We start from the raw sequence: 22,866 nt of genomic DNA, 5'->3' as shown, positions 1-22,866 counted from the left end.
TAAAACCATTTTGAGATTATTGAAAAAAAAGTCAATCCAGAAATTCAAGTTGTTATTATCATCCTCATCCTCATTGTTAATGTGACACCACGAAAAAGGAAACATTTTGGAGAAGTACTGTAGCACACTTAGCTTTATTGAAATTGAACAAATAAATCTTTTTTTAAAATAATCCCTTTTACCACACTTGTAAAATTTATTCTCATTTTATTATATTTTTTTTTTTACAGATTGTCTTTATCTGAATAAGCAAAAATACCTCTTTGTTTTTTTTTCTTACTTAAAACACGTAGCCAGGATTCGAACCACGTAGCTCTGGTACCAAAAGGTTACAGGTTATGAAAATCACAGTACAGTTTGAAAACTCTTAAGTTAGTCAATGGTATTTAAAATGACAGCCACTTTAATGAAGGTAGAAATCAGTGGTCTGTAAACCTATTGGACTATTGTTCACAGCTACAATGAGAGCAGTGATGGAGAAGTTAATGCTAATCTGAGCTACACCATTTAGGAATCAAGAGGTCCATGAATATTGTGGTGGAGGGGAGGGAAGACCGCGTTGGCACTTCAAGTTGCAAGTAGATACAGCCAGGATAAAGTCAGTGCACCATCTTGGAAAGAAAATAACATGGGTTGTCTCATTGATTTCTAGGAGGGAACACTATCAAATTAATCACATAGTACACAATTTTAACTCCAAAATTACAATTCTAGGAAAGCAAGATGATGTGAAAATGCATACCTACAAGGTTAATCAAGTAGAGATCTGGTTTTGTTGGAAGTGTTCATTTCTTTCCCCTTTTCAGTATAAATTTATGAGCCACAAAAAGACTTGGTGAAACACTAACTACTGATATTATCATGGAATGTAGCTCAGTGGACTTATTTTCACATACAAAGGCAGCATTTTCCTGAAAAAGTTTGGTCCTCTTAACTCACTGGAGGGTAGCCGCTATAATTAGATGTAAAATATTTTAGGTCTTATTTAAGTGAACATTTCAGTACCAGGATTAGTTTAAAAAAATTTGGCCCCATGTGCACATCTGATTGACCCAAGATCTGGAAGAACAATGTTAAGGGATTTGTAAGGGGACCCTTGTCACATAGTCCTGTGATTACCTTAATTTTGTGCAATTTTCTTCATGGACTGAAACTTTTCTGTCTTCTTTCAGTGTCATGAAATCCTCCCCCCACCCTTTTTACCTCCCCCCAACTCCTCAGTCAAAATTATAGACAATTTCACCGTTTATTTACAAGCACAACACTTGGGCAACAGTGTCCCTAGGCCCAAAGGGTTCACCTATTTCTTATGGACATCCTCATGCCGAATGATTTTGTATGTGATCCAATAAAAGACGTTGAATATGAGGAAGGCCAGCGGGAAGGCAGCTCGGGATATTGTATCAATCCTTTTAGCCCGATCCACAAACTTCTTTTTGATGGAGTCTGAATCTTTCGGGGGCGCTGGGGGTGGGTTTGGGGGTGGGGCTTTCACTGCTGTTCCATCTTTAACTTGGAGGCAATGACCCATCCCATAGCCACTGAAATTAAAACGACTTTCCCGAGCAACGTCTTCTTCCTGGAAGGATCAAGAAAGATGGACAAAAGACAAGTCATCATTTTGACAGACACAAATTCTTATTGAAGTTACTTGTAAACTCTTAAGAAGTAATATATTAGGTAATGTGCATGATATAGTAATATGATATTACTGTTTAAAGTCTTTCAAGTATCTTCTACTAGGATATTTTTTTAGGAGATTTTTCTTCAAACTTCAACCTAACCAAGTTTTTTTTGGGGGGCGGTATGCTTCTCTCACTATGGAAGATAAATGTATCATGGTGATTGGAGGGAGGGTGGCAGTAACATGGAATTAAGAGTACTAATGATAACGTTATGGTTATTTTATCCAGTCACCTTTGAGTGGCAACCGTGTACTCAGGCACGCACAAAGATTAGATAGACATTTTAGTCCTCTAGCTACTGCGCTATAGTTCAGTTGACTTAGACTGAAAAATTAGATCTGGCTGGTTCTCTGTCACTCACTTCTACAACTAATCTGAGTGGTGGGGATGCAGAGACATTAGACCTGCCATTGGCATCAGGAGAGCCTCTGGTGAAGGAAAATAACCAGCTTTTATAGTCTTAAATCTGGCTCCTCCATGGCATCTAGATATGGCACAGAACCAAAAACATCCTAGGTCTAGGATGATCAAGAGTATGCTAGAACCAGTTCTTGCAGGCATAGGGAAAGTGAATTATTAATTTTTTAGTGTGAATATTTACACCTGGGTAATTGGCAAATGCTACAAACTGGAGCTTGATTTATTTTGTTGTTGTTGATTGTCCAGATTTAAGAACCCAATGGAGAAAATGTTAATTCAGATTAAATTGAAGTGTTTTGTGCATACATATCCTTCCCCTCCCCCCTTCCCCCTAAATTGTTATACATTTGTTGTTATATGCATGGGATGAACTGGCTATCTACAAGGTTCATGTAAGTACTTTGTAAACATGGTATTCGAAGCAAATGCTGAAATCAGACATCGGTGTTCCATAGTCATTCAGTTCTTCTTCCATGGCTGATTGGCTGTACTGATTCTCATGCAGTAGGCCTGTTATCACACAGAGAAAACTAGGGATTTGGCAAGCAGCGGCACCTTTGGGCTGTAGAGACGGCCAACATGAATCAATGCCAACACTGGGTTTCAATTTGTCTTCGTAGAACTTATCAACATGATGAAAAGACAGACGAGGGAATGCTGTTTCACTCTATATTTATGGCTTTGTGTAGTAATAGTTTTTATTAATGATATTAATGTGAGCAAAATAGTAATATCAAAAGCCATCTATATGTGCATTATAGACATTTATCTAAAGGTGACCACAGAAATTTCTACTTTATAAAGATTTTTGTCACAAAAATTCATCAAGTATATTTCCTTCTCAGATACATGATTGTCTCTCAAAAGTACATTCAGAACAATTTGTCTCATTTCTCAATCAAATGGGTTTAGCATATTAAGCAAAGATGTTCATGATAGCAAATAATACATGGTAGATTCTGCATTTACCAGCCTCTGTCCCCTCTCCAAAAACAAATAAACAAACAAAAAACCCATAGCATGGTATTAGACCAAAGAATTGCATGTTCTCAACAATGCAGTGATACTCCAGGGCCAAAAGCTGAAATACAGAGTGTTTCAAAAGTCTTAATACTGATTAAAGCTCAAACCTATACCAAGATTTTAACCTGGGAAAGAACTAAAGAAGGAAATTGTTTAATTAAAACTACCAAATAAAATTATGTACCTTTGAAGATGAAAGAAGCACATGAAATTAAAATTTATCACCACATCATCTTTGCAAATCATCAATACAGTTTTAGTGTGTACGTATCCTTCTGGGGCCCTCTAACAGGTACTGAAGCCAGGGACTAAAAGATGTGCTCCCTGACCTGTATGGGTAGATGGGTTCAGCAGAGTTTTGGTCTTCCTGATTAGTCCTATTTTACAGAAGTCAACTAGTAAATGAATGTAGTAAATATGGGTTTTAACTGGTATGGTGAAAAGATCACTGGATTAAGAATCAGATTTTAGGTGTGGGTTCTAGGCTATGTGAGCCTGGGCACGTCATTTCACCACTGTGGGTCTGAAATAACGTATCTGCAAAAAGTGAGAAATGGAACAGCTGATCTGTAAGGTCCTTTGCATCTATAAAATTAAGCTTCTAGGTTACACTTTGAAATTAAAACCATGGCTTTCGATGTGATAGCAATAATCATAATATCTCACACTTAACAGTGCTTTAAAGTTTTCAAAGAGCTTTATCATTCCTGTTATTGCCATAACAACAGCATTAGCAATGTCTTACATTTATATGGTGCTTTTTAAAGTTGTCAGGCTTTTACCGTTGTAATATCGCACTTGAGCCTTACAGAAGTCCTGTGGTTATTGCTACCATAGGAATTACGCCTATTTTATAGGTGTTCAAACTGAGACTTGAAGAGGTTAAGTTAATGAGTATCGGGCACAGGATTCAGTCTTCCCGACTCCAAGCCCAACATTATCCAACTGCACTATATTGACTCTCTAATGCACATTTATATAGTGCTTTATAATTTACAAAATACTTGACACACATTATTATTCCAACTGATCTTCATTGCTGTTCAGTTGTTTCAGTTGTGCCTGACTCTCCATGACCCTATTTTGGGGTTTTCACTGGAGTGGTTTACCATATCCTTCTCCAGCTCATTATACAGATGAGGAAACTGAGGCAAACAGGGTTAAGTGGCTTGCCCAGGGTTTCACAGCTAATAACTGTCTGAAGTCAGATTTGAACTCAGATCTTCCTGACTCCAGGCCTGGTGCTCTATCTACTGCACCACCTAGCTGGCCTAGTCTTTTAATTACCATGATTTAATTATCAGGTCTAATGCAGGTGATTGCTTAGTAAACTCCACTCTGACTCCCTGCTACCTCCAGGATCAAATGTAAACTTTCCTGTTTATTATTAAAGCCCTTTATGATCTTGCTCCATTAGGGGTGGGGAACCTTTAGCCTCGAGGCCGTATGTGGCCTTCTAGGTCCTTAGTTGGGGCCTTTTGACCCAGTCCAAGTTTTACAGAACAAATCCTTTTATTAAGGGCATTTGTTCTGTGAAGTTTGGGTTAACTCTTACCAGCCCTCACACACAATGCTTTCCCATCTCTGTGCATTTGATTCCTCACTTCCGTCTGTTAGAATCTCTATTTTCCTTCAATGCTCAGCTTAAGCACCACCTTTTACATGACGCCTTCCCTGATCTCTCCCCTTGTGTGTTTCCCTCTATGTAAAAATTAACTTGCATTTGTTTTGAATATGATTTGTGTATTCTTATATTATATATGTATATATGCATACATACTACACACATATACATATACACACACATATATATGTCCATACGTATACATACGCTTCTGGAGGGAATGAACTGTTTAATTTTCATCTTTGTATCTTTCTAGCACAGCAGATGGAACAAATTGTTGTTTGGTAGTGTTGTTCTATTCTCTGTGACCCCGTTTGGGATTTTCTTGGAAGGGATACAGGAGTGGTTTGCCATTTCCTTCTCCAGCTCATTTTACAGATAAGAAAACTGAGGCAAATAGAATTAAGTGACTTGCCCAGGATCACACAGTTAGTAAGTGTCTGAGGTCAGATTTGAACTCAGGAAAATGAGTTTCCTGGCTCCAGGCCTAGCAGTATCACTGCACTACCTAGCTGAATGGCACATAATAGGTGCTTAATAAATGCTTTTTTATTATTAATGACTCCTATCTATCTATGTATCTATTTATCTATCTATCTATATCTATGACTGATTGCTCTTCTGAACCACCAGCTGTTTGTCTCATTCACACATAAAACTCAACATGCACAAAATAGAAATCATCTTCTCCTTTAAACTCTTCCCTCCTCCAAAGATAAGTATTCTGTTGATGATGTGGCTGCCATTCTAAGCATTTTTTATTCCGCCTTCCCCCTCCCATATCCAGCCAGTTGTCAAATCCTTTAAATTGTGCTAAAAACAAAAAATAAAAAACCCAAAACATTTCATGTCCTTTTCCTTTTCTCCACTCCTTTTTTAGGTTCTCACCACTCCTTCCCCAGACTATTGCAGTAACCTCTTAATTACTGTTCCCACCTCTAGTCTCTGTCTGTATTAGCAAGCACCCTAGCACACCCAGGATGGCCTGCTGGCACAGGTTCTTTGATCTGCTTTTATAAAGGAAAGACAGCTTCAAAGGGGTTAACAATTAAACAATGCAGACTTTATTTCATCTAACCTTCTCACAAGGGTTGCTGAGCACCAACTCCTACAACATACCCTAATCACCCTTCTCACAGGGGCTGGTGGGAAGGGGTGGGGGGCAACCCCCCTATGTCTCAATGGGGCCAATCAAGACAGGCACAACTTGTGCATTCCCCTAAATCCCCTCAAGCCTCAATGGGGGCCAGTTGACTGCAAACACAGATTCCTCCCAAGCCTTGATGGGGGCTGATCAAGGCACACACAGCATCCTAGCGTGTGCATTTCACCCCCTAAAGTTTCCCCACTTGCTGGTCAGGGTCCACCCGCTTTCTACTTACACTCTACCCCTCCTGGGTCCAGACATTTACAATCTAAACAGGTGACACCTGGCCCTTACAATCTACACGATTGGTGGTGGAGATGTTTTGAACCATAGAACTCATATCTAACACCTGGGGACAAGAGATTGTTATGGCCATGGATCCTGGAAAACCAAACTCCAAAAAATACTAACAAAAATTCACTTTGCTTATGCTTACACTGTCCAATCCATGTATAACACACTTGCCAAAAACTTTTCCTAAGGTGCAGGTCTGAACATTGCAGTGCTCTGTTCAAAAATCTCTGTCACTTCTATTTATCTGAGGATAAAATACAAATTCCTAAGGCTGGCATTTAAGGCCCTTTGTGATCCGAACTCAGGACTGAACTGACTTCAGCCCCACCTCTGATACTGGCTGTTTGACAAAGGTCAGCTCTCCTCAACTCACTGAGTCTTAGTTTCCTCAACTGAAAAATGCAATACCTACCTCATGGGGCTGCTATCAGGATAAAATGAGATAATGTGTATAAAGCATTATGTAAATCTTAAAGCATTATATAAGTACAGCTATCACTATTCACTTATGCCTAAAAATAATGTTCTGTGTTTATTCAGTAGTATTTCAAATTATGGCTCTTAGTTTAGTTGTGGCTAATTAAATTGATTGTTTAAAATAAATATGTAATAGCTGCAAATTATAACATTTAATTTATAATGTGCTGCTATTATGCTATTCTAAAAGCATTCTTATTTACCATTATGACTCATTCACTATAATTTTAAAATAGATAATTTAAACAGCAAAGAATGGATTTAGTTTTACAGATTTTATTCAGGAATAAAAACACTAAAGTGGATTCTTTTGCATATTAAAATAAATTTTTCCTCCACCAGAGAGTTGCTTTGATGCCTTATCGTGGCATAGTAGTGATTCAGGATTCTCGAAGCCTATGCCAGGAGGTTCAAATTCTGGCCATTTCTAGTGTATGGAGTCATGTATGAAGACCAGACTGGATAAGTACTAGGACCATCACTAAAAATCTGTCCACCAGCAGACAAATTATTTTGGTCTAAGCATCTCGTTTTGAGACTCAACTAAAAGTGTGTCTGGAATTCTCTCTCTCTCCTCATCTGTCTCCTGCTTCTCTCTTTTCCTTCAAGTATAACATCTCACCTTCAACAAGATGCCTTTTCTAGTCACCCTTACTGCTAATGCCTTCTCTCTGACATTACCTCCAATTTATCTTATCTATATCTATATATCTATCTTGTTTCTATGTAGTTGTTGCAAGTTATCTTCCACATTAAACTGTGAGCTCCTTGAGAGGAAGGTCTCTTTTTTGTTTTTAGTTTTGTTTTTTACCTTTCTTTGCATCCATAAGGTTAGCATGATACACATAGTAGGTGCTTAATAAATGCTTGTTGGCCTGACTTAACTTGGTGAGCTATGAACTCCATCAGTGATGGGAACACCTGAATGAAACCATAGAAGTAAAAGGAATTGTTGATTATATTCATAGTGAAATTAGAATTAAGATGTTAAAATACTATAGCATGATTTCTATGTGAAAATTAAAAAGTGATGTGAGATGGGGAGGGGAGGGGAAGGGAAGGGAGAGGAGGGAAGCAACTCATAACTATCTTAAAGAAGAGTCTATTTTGGAGAGTTGATTGGGTTAACAGCTAGTATCCATCAACCTGCCAGGTACTTCTGGCAAGTAAGGCACTTCAGATTTTATACACACACACACACACACACACACACACGTGCATATTTATGTGTATATGTATAGGTGTATGTATATATATATATATCAATATATATCTATATATCTATATATCTATATATATATATATCTATATATATATATATATATATATATATATATATATATGCAGCTAGGTGATGCCATAGTGCACAGAGTGCTAGGCCTTGAGTTGGGAAGACTCGTCTTCCTGAGTTCAAATCTGGCCTCAGGCACTTACTAAGTGTGTGACCCTGGCAAGCAGCTTGGTGGCTCAGTGGATAGAGTGCTGGGTTTTTTTTTTTTTATGAAATCAGGGTTAAGTGACTTGACCAGGGGTCACATAGCTATTAAGTATCTGGGGCTAGATTTGAACTCAAGTCTTCCCAACTCAAGGGCTGGTACTCTGTCTATTGTTTCTCCTCCTCCCCATTTTTTTTTGAAAAGAAGAATAGCAGCATTTATTTTCTGGCAATAAGTGCCTAGTGACTGAAATAAACTTTTGAAAAGACATTAAAGTAAGAAGTCAGGAAGAACTGAGTTCAAATCCCGTCTCAGATACTTACTAGCTGTGTGACCCTGAGCAAGTCACTTAACCTCTGCTTGCTTTAACCCAGTGGAGAAGCAAATTACCATTCCAGTACCTTTGTCTAAAAAAACCCCATCTGGTTTCACAAAGAGTTGGACGTGACTAAACAACAACTATATACATATATATATATGTGCTGCTGCTACTTAGCATTTATACAGCACTTTTAATTTTAGCAGTTTTACATATACAAGGTGCTTCAAAAGTGTACAACATATGCTACTATTACTGCTGATACTACCTAGCATTTAGATAGCACTTTAAAGTTTGCAAAGGGCTTTACAATATACAAGGTGTCCCAAAAGTCTTAGTGCTATTTTAAGCCATTGTATTAAAACATCTCCAAGGTTTTGGGGACACCCTGTATTATTCCGTCTGCCCTTCCCAGTAGCCCTGTGAAGTAGGCGCTATCATCCCGCTTCAGATGCTTAATCTTAGGTGAATCATTTTACTTCCCTGGGACTCTGTTCCTCTGTGAAATGAGGGACTTAGCCTGGATGCCCTAAGAGGACCCTTCTAACTTTAGATGTATGATCTCCTGGTTCTCATTTTACAGATGAAGAAACTGACTCTTAGACCAAGTGACTTGCCCAGAGACAAACTCAGGTTTTCCTAAGTTTGGGCTCAGCCCTTGATCCCCTCACTACTCCATACCCTTTCAGATCAGTAGGAAGCCTTTTAGCTAAGTATTTCCTCCCTTATCACCCTCAGTGATTTGAAGAGGGACGTATTTGATCATAAACTGTTAGAGTTGGGAGAACCTTAGAAAACATTCATTCTTACCTCCTCATTTTATAGGTGACCAAACTCTCCCTAGGGGAGGTAAGCAACTTCCCCAAGGTCCCTACTACTTCTTGACAAGAGCTAGGGTTAGAACTCAGCTCTCCCAGCATCAAGCAAAGAAGGGTTACGCACTATCTTGTAAGCACACATCTCTAACTTGTACAAGTTCATCAGTTGGTTGGTTGTGTCTAGATGGAGCTAGATTGAAGCTTAAAGACCATCTAGTCAAACTCTCCCACTTTATGGATGAGAAAACTGAAGCCCATAGAAGTTATTGTTTGTCAAGTCGCACAAAAGAAATGATTAAGTTAAATTTTTAATGGAACTGATTAAATTTTCCTAAATCCTGTCTATATCAAGACTTTGCACCCTTATATCCTTTATAATTTTATAATTCTGATAACTCATAAAAATAATAACTGAAATTTACACAGTACTTATTTCAGGTTTAGGAGATAGCAAGGTGGCTCAGTGGATAGAGTTCTGGGCCTGAAGTCAGAAAGATTTGACTTCTAATCTGGTTTAGACTTTTATTACCTATGTGACCCTGGAGTCACTTAACCTCTGTTTCACTTGATCTACTGGAGAAGGAAATGGCAAACCACTCCAGGATCTTTGCCAAGAAACTCATGAAGAATTGGACACCACTGACCAACAACAACAACAAATTTAAGGCTTGCAAAGTGTTCTCTATACATTAACTCATTTGATCCTCATTGTAACCTGGCAAGTTAATTATTACAGGAATTGTTAACCCTATTTTTCATATAAGAGAAGCAAGACTGAGAGAGGTTCATGTAGTTTATCTGAGATGGGATTCAAACCCAGGTCTTCCCATCTTCAATTCTAATACTCTATTTACTACACTAAACCGTGTGTGTGTGTGTGTGTGTGTGTGTGTGTGTACACACATATATACATGCATGTATATATACACACACATGTACATATATGTATGTGTATATGTACACACACATATATAAAATCTCACATACATATATATATACACATATCCACATGTATGTGTATGTATATATTCTATTTATTTTATCTTTCTTATATATCACATGTAAACTTTGCAGCATTTATTTTATCCTATTTAGTCTAATGATCAATTACATATGAAATACAAGTCACTGGCCATAACAATTATGAGGTGGAAGGCTTTAAATTTCAGTGAGGTATATGGTGTTTTGAGAACTAATTATTTTTTTTAATTGAGCACATATTCTATTTAATGTTTCTCCTCTGCCCTGCAGAGAAAGCAACATGATGTCTTCTTAAACTTCAAAAGTGGGGTGGGGGGAAGATAAACCATGCCACCATATTCTTTTCCTGATTTCTCTGCTTAGTTTCCTTTTCTTCCAGTTAAAACAAAGCATTCCTTTGCTGGAGTCCTTGACCCTAGAGGCCCCTCGTAATAATAAATTGGTTGCTTAGGAACTTATCATCTACATAGCTCTTTCACAAAGGCAGTAGCTCTGTGACCTCAAGAGGACCTAAGAGCCCCACAATTCCAACCTGTCTGTGTCTGGGTTTGTGCTCAGTCCGGCTAAGGTTGGTTCTATTTCTACTTCCCTGAGTAGTCTCTTTTCCTGTGAGAATACTGGGAACACGGAATTATGCCAATGTGACATAACAGTTTCTTGGGCTGGCCATCATTGTGGCAGATGCTAGAATCACTCTGTTAGTACCTGCTTTTGGGCCTACTTGCCATGGTTTGTCACATGACTGCTGAGCAGTGATGCCTACCTTCAGTATTTCCAAACTTCCTGAGAGGGATTTTCCCTAGGAATACACCCTAAACCCTTCGAGGTTACACGTCAGAAAAACTTAAAGGTACCTTCAACTTGTCAAGCTATTTCTACTCAGATACTCACGTGTTCGCTCACACACTCAGCTAGCACATAGCTGTATCATTAATAATTTTCTCTCCCTAATTTACAACATGAATTACTCTAAGCTCAACATTGATACTCCACCCGCAACCTTTGTATTGCTATTGTGATGAAAGTGCTTTGGAGTAGTATAAGGTGCTATGAGGCAGCCAGTGGCTCAGTGGATAGAGTGCTGAACCTGGAGTTAGGAAGACCTGAGTTCAAATCTAGCCTCAGATACTTCCTAGCTGTGCTACTGTGGGCAAGTCACTTAAACTCTAATTGCCTGACAAAATGAATCCACTGGAGAAGTACTTTAGTATCTTTGCTAAGAAAACTCAAAATGGGGTCACAAAGGATTAGATATGACTGAACAATAACATAATACTTTATAGAAATGCGAACAGTTGTTAGAATTAATATTATCATTGTATTATTTAAATACCTAGATGGTTTCTCAGATGTTAATTTTTTTTAAAAAAATTAAAAAACAACAACCTGTATTGCAATTTCATGAAAACTATTCTGCAAACCATATCTATAGATAAGCTAACCTGCTATAACGAAGCACATCTGTTTTTTACAAACTATTTAAATACACCCTCGCAGCCTAGAGTTCTAGTAGTCAGCCCACTGCCAGGAATACCTCTACGTTAGTTAGTAGGTGTGACAGAGTAAGCAGGTCTGTGGCGTGATGGTATTAGGAGATCTGTCTCTCCTGTTTCAGAAATAAGCCTTTTGGTTTTACCTCCATAATCATGAAGCAGCAGGAGTCCAATGTTCTATTCCATGATCTTTTCCAGGGCACCATTTCATGGCACACATTGGCACAACAGCCAATATCTCTTATAAATCCATAGCAGTGGTGTGCCTGGCTTTAAAAGAAAGACTCCAAATCTATTAAACAGATACATTAGAGGATAATATTATATTTACAAATGCATTCAGGGTTGAGAGGTTGGGAGGTTCTTCAACAAATACTTGTTGCCTGATTGCTTATTCATCAGACAAAATGATTTGCCATGTGAACACTGGAAAGACTGTTGTTGTGTTTGGCCTTTGTTCTTGAAGAGGACCATGACATCAGGGAAATGATGACATGACTTTGATTTGAGTGAGACAGGGCTGTGCAAGGTCACCAGCCTCAGTTTCTCCTCCAGAACCATCTGGGTCCAGTGGCCTGATATTCATCAGGGTGACTAGAAGTGGCCCAGGATGCATTGGGAGCCCCTGGCCCTTTTAAGCTAGGGTCTTTTCAGGTTCTCATTTTGAGTAAGGTAACACCTATTCAGTGAATAGGCCTCTTTAAGAAGTTAATTAGTTTGGAGAGCAATTTGGAACTATGCCCAAAGGGCTATAAAAATGTTCATACCCTTTGATCCAGCAATACCACTTCTAGGGTTGTATCCCAAAGACATCACACAAGCGGGAAAAGGACCCATATGTACAAGGATATTTATAGCGGCTCTTTTTGTGGTAGCTGAGAATTGGAAATCAAAGGGATGCCCATCAATTGGGGAATGGCTGAACAAGCTGTGGTATATGAAGGTAATGGAATACTATTGTGCTATAAGAAATGGGGATGATACGGACTTCATAACAACCTGGAAAAACCTACATGACATAATGCTGAGTGAGTGGAGCAGAGCCAGGAGAACATTATACACAACCACAGATATATGGATTCTGTGAGGACTAACCCTGATAGACTTTGCTGGTCTCAGCAACACAAGGTACAAAGACAACTCCAAAGGACTCACGATGGAGAATGCTATCTACATCCAGAGAAAGAACTACGAAGTATTGAGGCACACTTCATGCTAGCCTTTTTTTTTCTTTTTCTCTCTTTTGTTTTTGTTTTTGGGTTGGTTTTTTTTTTGGTCCTGTTTCTTCTTTCTCATGATTCATTTCATCGATCACAATTCTTCTCCATAACTTGACTAGTGTGTAAATTAATTCAATGTGAAGTTATACGTGGGATGGAAGTTATATGGGATTCCATGCTGTCTTGGGGAGGGAGGGGGAGAGGGAGGGAAGAAAATCTGGAACTCAAAATTGTGTAGAGCTGAGTGTTGTAAACTAAAAATAAAAAAAAATTAAAAAAAAGAAGTTAATCAAAGGATGGTCCCTTCAATCAAAACTGAAAAAAAAGAAAGAAAAAAAAAGAAAAAAAATCGGACTGGGAGGGGAAGACCTTCAGGGTTCCTGGCCAAAAAGAAACAGTTACTATTCAGTATTTACATTCAGTCTGTGCTAGGAGGGTAGGGACCTATTGTCCAATCTATGGAGCTCCAGAGTGAATCAGGTTTAAGGCTTATCTAGCCAGTAAACCTGAAATTAAGGAGGACAACTAGGTGGTGAAGTGTGTAGAGTGCTGGGCCTGGAGTCAGGAAGACATTGGAAAGAACACTGCATTTGGAAGCAGAAAACCTTGGACTCCAATCTTAGTCTCCTGCTTACTACCTGTGTAACCTTAGGCAGGTCATCACACTTCTCTGGACCTCAGTTTACAACTCTGTAAAATGGGAAGCTGAGATGGGATGATCCCTAAAGTAGTCCCTTCTAGCTCTAAATCCTATGATCTCTCCAGATTACTATAAATAGTAGCTTCACACGTATTTAAAATACACTTGTTTTCAACACAAGATTTTCAGAAACATCTATTTTCCAAATGATAGATTTAATTGTAACTACGGATGTGAGGACTATCCCTAGCTGATAGAAATGACATTGTTTGAAAAATGATTGACCTGGCTATATACCAGCAAGTTCCTGTGAATGCAACAACTGGGAAGGCAATTTTAGATCCCTATCAACTTAACAAGCTCCACCTAAAGTGTGTAAGGTTAGCAATCTTTACTAATCATGATGTCTTTGTGGTTGATGAAAGAAGTCACATTCCAGGCTACTTGACGTTTGACTACCCCTAAGATCTCACCGTGAATGTTCCTAGCAACAACAATCAGATAGATATAGGGGCAGAGACCCAGAAAATCTGGGCTCTTGATTAGGGTACTCATCCCATTGTATGGTGCCTGAGCCTCCATCATGTACCCTAGGGACTGTAGAATGAGTGAACACCATCCTTGCATGCCTGTGAATAATCAGCTGCCTGACTTGTCATCCTTCCTTCTTGGTACATCTGCACTCATGATCCTCTCACAATAAATATTTCTAGTCAAATATATATTGAACTTCAATGTCCTCCTCCATCACAACACTGTTTTTCACCTCTCTATTGTGCTTATTGTTGTAATTATCTGGCATTGTGTTAGATTGTGTTACGGCTATCTGCAAAATTTGTCATATATTTCTACTACTCTCTATATAGGTTTGAACTTTACCTTGTAGAAGACATTCACATATACAAAATATATGCATATACACTTGCTTTGTTTGAGATTATGTTACATTTGCTTTTTAGAGTTTACCTGAAACATAACAAATTATTTTCTATTCCCTAATTTTAACTCTATGAATCTCTGTTACAAGTGTGTTTCTTGCAAACAATATACTGTTGAATTTTTCTTTCTAATCTCTTCTGATGTCTTCTGTTTTATAGGTAAGTTAATTCCATTAACATTCATGGTTATAGTTATTAATTTCATATTTCCTGCTATCATAGCCTGTTATATTTTTCCTCTAACCCAGTGGACCCCTTCTTTATAAAAAAAAAGTAAAAAGGAAAGTCGTACAAACAACTCTCCAATCTATCTTCTGTTTTATGAGTAAGTTCATCCTAATCACATTCATGGTTATAATTATCAGCTATATATTTCTTTCCATCATATCCTCTTTTACTCTTTCCTATTCTTCAGAGTCCCATTTTTACCAAAGAAAAATGTGGTAAAATTACCAAGGAATGTGATTTAAACTAGTGATCTCTAATTGAAGAGGCATGGTTCTACTTTCCTGTCTCACCTCCCTTCCCCTTGTCCATTTCTGAATGAGGCAGTGAGGTACTATGGTGGTACAGTGGGTAAAGCACTGGGCTTGGATTCAGGAGAAACCTGAGCTCAAATCTGGACTCAGATATTTGCTAGCTGTGTGACCCTGAGCAAGTCATTTAATCTCTATTTGCCTCAGTTCCCTCAACTGTAAAACAGAGATAATAACAGCATCTACCTCAAGGGCTGTGAGGATCCAATGAGATAATATTTGTAAAGTGCTTAGCATAGTGCCTGCAACATAGCAAATGTTATATAAATGTTTATTCCCTTTCCCTCACCATAGGCCCCAGTGATCAGCTCTTATCCATTCTTTATCTCTTTTTAATCTCCCCTTTACTCTCTTTCTGTGTGTTTGTCTCTCTGTGTGTATGTATTTGTATATGGCCAACCCTATTTTGTCTTCTGGTTCAAACAAGAGCTATGCTTTGTATAATGCACTTATTCTTTTTTCTCTCTTTAGATACCCCTCTTCTCATGCATAGTTAAGTTCCACCCACCTATTTCTCATTTCTCCCATAGTGTATTTCCTTTTCCTTCTTCTTTTAAGACCATTAAAACAGTACAAGCCCATATTCAGGCCCTCTGTTTCTTTTACTTAAGTCCCTTTGTGATCCTTGAAGACATTGAGATTGTGAAGAGACACTTGTCTCTTCTCTTATTAAAATGTAAGCATTACATCTATGTTTAGACCCCTCAGTTACTCAAATATTGTTACCTTTCTAGGTTTCTCTTGAATCTTGTGTTTGCATTTCAGTTTTTCTGGTTTTGCTAAAATGAGTGCTTGAAAATGCTTTATTCCATTAAAGATAATTTTTTCTCCCAATTTTCCCTAATTTTTTAGTTTTGCGGGTAAGTTGTTCTTGATTTTAAGCTTTTATCTTTTGCCTTTTGATCATATTCCAAGATTTTCTCTCCTTTTATTTAATTACTGCCAAGTTTTGTGTGGTCCTGATCTTGTTTTCTTAGTACTTGATTTCTTTCTTTATTGATGTTTTTGGTATTTTCTTGGATTTTTGGAAGCTTTGGTTTTGGCTATGCCATTCCCTATGGTTTTCATTTTGATATTTCTTTCAAAGGGTGCCAGTGGATTGTATCTGTTTTCACTGTACCCTCTGGTTCCAACAATCTGGGCAGTTTTCACTTAAATTTATTGAAATGTCATCCTAGGGTTTTTCTTTGGCATAGTTTTCATGCAGATTGATGATTATTAAAGTGTCCCTCTGACCTATTTTATTGGCAAGTTGTTTTTGATAGTAGTTTCCTGATATTTTCTTCTATTTTTCAATCTTTTCATTTTGTTCTAACATCCTATCTCATGGAGGCATTCAATTATTTTTTTTTCATTCTAATTCAGGAAATCTTATTTGAGCAAGGTTTTCTACCTTAGGTAAAACTCAGTCTTGCAGTTTAATGAGGATACCCAACACATACAAATACCCATAGCATTCCTGGGAACATAGTTGGCATGTAAAAGAAGAATAAAGTGTTATCAAAAGTTGTAGGGATGGAGAATGGTGGTGGGGGTTAGAGAAAGCTTCAGGGAATAAGGGGCATTTGTGCTGAACCTTGAAATATGGGTAGTAATTCAACAGGCAAAAATGCGTAGGAAGGGTATATTTCATGAAAGGCTCAGTCCTTTGCCTAATAGGATATGTAGGCAATGTGGTGAAGCAAAGGGGTCACTTGACTTCAAAAGATGTAGGTTTGAACTTTACCTTGTAGAAGACATTCGACAAAGTGCTTGGCACATAGTGAGCACTTAAAAAATGCTTGATGATTTAACTTTCTTGTTGACTTAGCCCAGGGCTGAGGAACCTACAGCCTGAAGAGCCACATATGGTCTTGAGGCTGAAGGTTCCCCCACCCGTGAGCCCTATCCAAGCCTCAGGTTTCCCCTCTAAAATGAATTTAATAATATTTTCAGTATACAGTTCACAAGTTTACTATGTGAAAAATGCTTATAAATGTGAATTATTTTTATGATCATAGAGCTTACAATTAAGTAGGTGGAATATGTCTCATTCATAAACAACTATAATGCACTAATGTAATTGCATAAGAGAGTGGCAAATGCTGGGAAAGACACAGGGAGGTCAGCACTGGAATATAGCAAGAATTTGAAATCCTGGTTTTGAACTGGGTTGTCTCTGACTCTCATGAAAAATGGATTATAGAATTCTTAAAACAAAAATTACTTTTACTTCACTCAGAGACCAGGATTCTATCCTGGTCTTTCTCTTTTCCCTCTATACTATTTCATTGGTGATCTCATCAGCTCCCGTGGTTTCAGTTATAATCTCTATGCTAATGATTTTCAGACCTACTTCTCCAACCCTGACTTGTCTCCTAACCTACAGACTTGCACCTCCAACTTTCTATTAGATATCTCAGACTAGATGCCCCATAGACTTCTTAAACTCAACATGTCAAAAACTGAACTTATAATTTTTTCCTCCCAAACCCTTTCCCTTTCTAAGCTTCCCTATTACTATCAAGATTACCACCTAGTCACCCAGTTTCCCAACACTCTCATATCCAATCTGTTGCTAAGGTCTGTTGATTTTACCTTTATAACATTTCTCACATATACCTCTTCTCTTTTTTGACATCACCAGCACCCTGCTGAATGCCCTTATCACACACTCCTGGACTGCTGTAATAACCTTGCAGTTGGTTTCTCCCTACTCCAGCCCATCCTTCATTTAGCTGTCAAAATGATCTTTCTAAAGCACAGGTCTGATCATGTCACCCTTTCCTCCTATTCAGCAAACTCCAGGAGCCCCATATCACCTGTAAGATAACAAATTCCGTGGTTGGCATTTAAAACCATCCATAAGCTTGCCTCTTCCACCTGTCCAGTCTTCTTATACCTTACACCCCGCCATATAGTCTGTGATCCACTGACACTGACCTTGCTATTCCTCATACAAGATGCTCCATGCTGGGCTTTTGGCCATGCTTTATACTCTTCTTCCTCATCTCCACCTCCTGTTTTCCCTGGCTTTCTTAAAATCTAATTTTCTGGCTAACATAACAAAACAGGAAAATTATAAATGTTCGAGAAGATGTGGGAAAATTGGAACACTAATTCATTGTTGGTGAAGTTGTGAATTGATCCAACCATTCTGGAGAGCAATTTGGAACTATACCCAAAGGGCTATAAAAATGTGAATACCCTTTGACTCAGCAAAACCACTTATAGGGCTGTATCCCAAAGAGATCACACAAGTGGGAAAGAACCCACATGTACAAAAATATTTATAGCAGCTCTTTTTGTTGTGGCCAAGAACTGGAAATTGAGGGGATGTCCATCAATTGGGGACTGGCTGAATAAGTTGTGGTACATGAATGTAATGGAATACTTTTGTGCTGTAAGAAATGATGAGCCAGCAGACTTCAGAAAAACCTGGAAAGACTTCTATGAACTGATGCTGAATGAAGTGAGCAGACCCAGGGGAACGTTGTACACAGTCATAGCAACATTGTGCGATGATCAACTATGACAGAACTAGCTCTTCTCAGAAATGCAAAGACCTAAAACAACTCCAAAAGACTCATGATGGAAAATGCCATTCACATCTAGGAAAGAGTCTGGATGCAGATAGAAGCATACTATTTGCTCTCTTTTTTTGTTTTGTTTTTTTCTTTCTCATGGTTTCTCCCATTTGTTCTAATTCTTGTATACAACGTGAGTAATGTGAAAATATGTTTAACAAGAATGTGTATGTAGAGCCTATATCAGATCACATGCTGTCTGGGAGAGGCAGGTAGAGAAAATTTAACTTATTCAAGTGAATGTTGAAAATGAAAAATAAATTAATTTATCACAAAAATAAAATTAAATGTTAAGTTACTTTTGAAAAAAAAAACAAACCTAATCTTCTATGAGAAACTTCTCCTGTTTCCCCTTAATGCTAGTGCCTTCACTCTATTGCTTTTCTCCAATTTATCCTATATCTAGTATGTTTGTCTCTTCCATTTGACTGTGAGTCCTTGAGAGCAAGGACTATCTTTTGCCTTTCTTTTCATTGCCGGGGTTTAGCACAATGCCTCGTATATAGTAGGTATTTAATAAATGCTTACTGATTGATTATGGATTGATGTCCTGGAAAACAACCTTTTTAAACTTTAAACTTCACACTCATGTTCTGATTGATAATGCCACCTGTGTGTTCCCCTATAATAGGCTGAAGGTTCCAGCCATGCCTTATTTTACTTCCCTGTTGTCTTCTTCCCAACCATCTTGCTGCCCATCATGTACTCCCTATGACCCTTCCCTGTCTTTTTCCATTTCTGAACCATAGACAAACCAATGCTGCCATTGCTACTGGAAGGGGTGTGTTACCCTAAGACTTCACTCACCATTCTTGTAACTTCCAAGCTAAAATACCCTTCCTTGGCTATTACTCCTCCATACGTATTGTCTACCCTGTTTGAATGCAAACTCCTCGAAGGCAACAGCTGTTTTTGATTTTATTTTTGTATCACCACATTTAGCATAATGCTTGACACACAGTCAGCACTTAATAAGCACTTTCACCATTTGCTGACTTACCCATATTATGTTGCTTAATAATATCCCTTAATAACATAATATCCCTAAAAAGAATGTTTATAGCCATTTGTTGTTGTTCATTTTTTTCAGTTGTATTCACCTCTTTGTGATTCATTTTGTGGTTTTCTTGGCAAAGATACTGCAGTGGTTTGTCATTTCCTTCTCTAGTTCATTTTATAAATGAAGAAACTGAGGCAAACAGGGTTAAGTGACTTGCTCAGAATCATACAGCTAGTAAGTATCTGAGGCCTGATTTGAACTTGTGAAGATGAGTCTTCCTGATTCCAAGCCCAGTGTTCTATCTACTCTGTCATCTATCTGCCCCTAGTCATTTTTGTTAGGAGTAAAATCAATGCATAGCAAGTACATATTTAAAAAGGGCCACATTAAATTATAATTAAGTAGTAGTAAAAATGATGAGCTCTTTTGGGGGGAGGGAAGGAGTGGTGGAAGTCCCAGTGTGCAAACTCCCTTTATTGCTCCAGATATATGACTCTTCTCAATCTTATAGCCCAAGGGCAGGCCTTTTTATACTTTTTTGGGGTATCATGGGACTCGTTGGCAGTCTGGGAAAGTCTATGAACCCCTTCTCAGAATGTTTTTCAGTAAAAAACCTACATGTAATTAAAAAGAAACTAATTATATTGAAATGGAGTTATCAAAATGTTTGCAAAAAGAAAACAAATTCATAGATCCTGGGTTAAGAACCTTGTCTCAGAGAGTTGCCTGGGATACTGAGACATTAAAAATCTGGTCTCTCATAACCAGGTAGTATGTGCAAAGTTCTGGACTTGAACTCAAATCTTTTTGACTCCAAGGTTGCCTCTCTTCCCAATGTTAGAGAATCAGATTTATTTTGGTACTCATCTCTAAGTAATAAAGGTAGCTGACATTTATATAGAGTTTCAATTAATAGCAATAGCTAGTATTTATACAGAGCTTTATAGCTTGCAAAGCACTTTTGTATATATTATCTCATTTGATTTTTGCAACAACCTTGGGAGGTGAATGCTATTATTATCCTCAATTTACAGATTAGGAAGCTGAGGCAGACAGAGGTTAAATGACTTGCCCAGGGTCACACAGGTAGTGCATGTCTGAGGCCAGGTTGGAACTCAAGTGTACCTAACTCCAGGTCCAGTGTCTATCTACTCAACCACCCAGCTGTCTCTAATACACTATCATGCTTTTCTTCCTCATAGAAACCAGTGGGATAAGTATTTATTTTTCCCATTGTAGAGATGAGAAAACTAAGGTCATGGAGTTAAGTACCCCTGGTCATGTACCTAGTAAGTGTCACAAAAAGGTACTTGAACCAAAGTTTCCCCTGACTTCCAAGCCCAGAGTACCTCCCACTGAATTGACTCTTGAAGAAACAAAAATCTATCCGAGCTCAGAGTTAAGAATTATGAGTAAAGAGACTCTCCAAGTTAAATTCCGAAATACACATGTTAACTAGGCATACATCACACCCTGATGCCATGTTTGCTGTTGCAACAATTCAGCTAGCAGCCACTGTGGCTGTGTAAAACCAACAACAACCAGCACATAGAATACTGTAATCCTAGGTTCTTTTGATCTGCTTTACTAAGGAAAGCAACATTAAGGGGGTAACAATCTTCCTTTAATCCAACATACAAATATCATTCGCCCAGCTCAGGGGGAAAAACCAGCACCCTGAGCTTCAGAGCAAATACAAACAAATTACAAACATCAACAGACAGACTTTGTCGGATTCAAATCTCAACGCATAGTTACCAGAGTTTAACAAAGTCTGAACATCTGGGTTTACAAGCTGGAGGGCTCTTAACTACAGCTGCCCGAAGTCTCCACATCAGCACACCTTCAAGAATGAGGGCCCTAAGCAAATAGTGCTGCTCTCTCTTTTTATGTACTCTTTAGCTGTCACCAAGCATCATCTGAGCGACCAGAACTTAAGCTCTTACTATTGGCTCTGGTCTTAGCAACTCCCCTTAGGACCCTGGGGGCTTCATGTCCACATTGGCTTAGCACCTAGTAGCTAGAGGTTTTGGGCCTACTTGGGAGCAAAGATATAATCAGAACTCCCTTCATTGGCCCCACCTGGAGCCCCACTTTAGTTACCAATGCACTAATGGGTCATCATATAGAAAAGTAATTTTGATACCCCTGCTACATTCACTTGGGAGAATGGGTGACCTTCACCACTCTGTATTTTGGGTTCTTATTTCTGTACTGTGCTTATATGTAGAGGGCCAGCTCTGAGAAAGTCCATTCTGGGATATAGATACAGGCCAGGTTATCCCTGAAGCCTGTTGTTGCCCTTGGACTGATAACTCAGCACATAGGCTCTCCAAACACCCCCTCAGCACACACGTGGTGCTTAGAATGAAGGCTTTCCAAGCCTCCTCGGTTCACACATGCTCTCTCCAAAACCTCCACAGCACAAACATGCTAAACACCACCTGTGAGCTATTAACACGATATTGTTTACGGCAAAAGGGGAACAAAGCACGAGGAAGTCATGCAATGCAAATGTTTTCACACGTGAACTTCTTGATCTGCTTGCCTAAAAAAGTACATAAGCCCTGTCCCTCAGTTTAATAAACGGAGCTGTGCTTTACTATTCTGCTTGGCCCATGTAATCTTTTCACTCTCCGTGGCATTCAGCCATCTCTGGCCATTCGGCGCCACAGCCGCTGGCAGCACTTATAGGAAGGCATTACTTTAAAAAAAAAACAACAGTATTTCATCAGATTGGAAGCTCCCTCCACTGATACATATTATAATCTCCCCCCATACTTAGAAATGATTTCCTGCATTCCTATGTCCAAATGATGCATCATTTGACCTTTAGTGAGGCCCTTTTCTAAATTTAGCTAGGTTGGTTGTGAGGTGGCATTCTGTCTCTGGTCCCTTGCTTTAAGCTTTCCAACATGGTAGAACCTGTTAGAACTTGCCCACCACTGGCCTAGCCTTAAAGAATCCACACTCACCCTAGCAGAATAACAAGATGCTGGAAAAAAATTAGTTGAGGGTTTCAGTTCTAGTATAGATTAAATATGTCCCCTCTTTACACAGTGACACATCACTTGTAACAAACGAAGTCTGAAAAGCAGGATTTATCTTTGTCCTCTGATGTTGATGTTAAAATGGTCTTTCATCATCCTTCAAAATCTGACCCCCAAATTTTATTTTTGCCATTGCTGAGTTGCAATTTTAGCTGAGTATATTATGCTCCAAACTTCATTATTCTCGATATACCTTTCT

General features: G+C 38.5%; 1 protein-coding gene across 4 annotated transcripts in view; it reads right to left on the bottom strand.

Annotated features, from left to right (window-relative positions):
* Positions 1–1,300: 1,300 nt before the first annotated feature.
* The window catches only part of GLRA2 (glycine receptor alpha 2), a 323,103-nt gene continuing 301,537 nt past the window's right edge, over positions 1,301–22,866 (bottom strand). For 3 of the 4 annotated variants that reach the window (XM_036745489.1, XM_036745490.1, XM_036745491.1), the window contains exon 9: positions 1,301–1,579. In XM_036745489.1, the coding sequence (XP_036601384.1) occupies positions 1,301–1,579 (279 nt within the window). Of the gene's footprint in view, positions 1,580–10,504; positions 10,512–22,866 lie in introns of all 4 variants that reach the window. The other variant, XM_036745492.1, reaches the window with a different exon arrangement.

The sequence above is a fragment of the Trichosurus vulpecula genome, chromosome 2 (genome assembly GCF_011100635.1).
Source record: "Trichosurus vulpecula isolate mTriVul1 chromosome 2, mTriVul1.pri, whole genome shotgun sequence".
NCBI lineage: Eukaryota > Metazoa > Chordata > Mammalia > Diprotodontia > Phalangeridae > Trichosurus > Trichosurus vulpecula.
The sequence above is the reverse complement of the archived record's forward strand: the minus strand, read 5'-3'. Positions and strand labels throughout refer to the sequence as shown.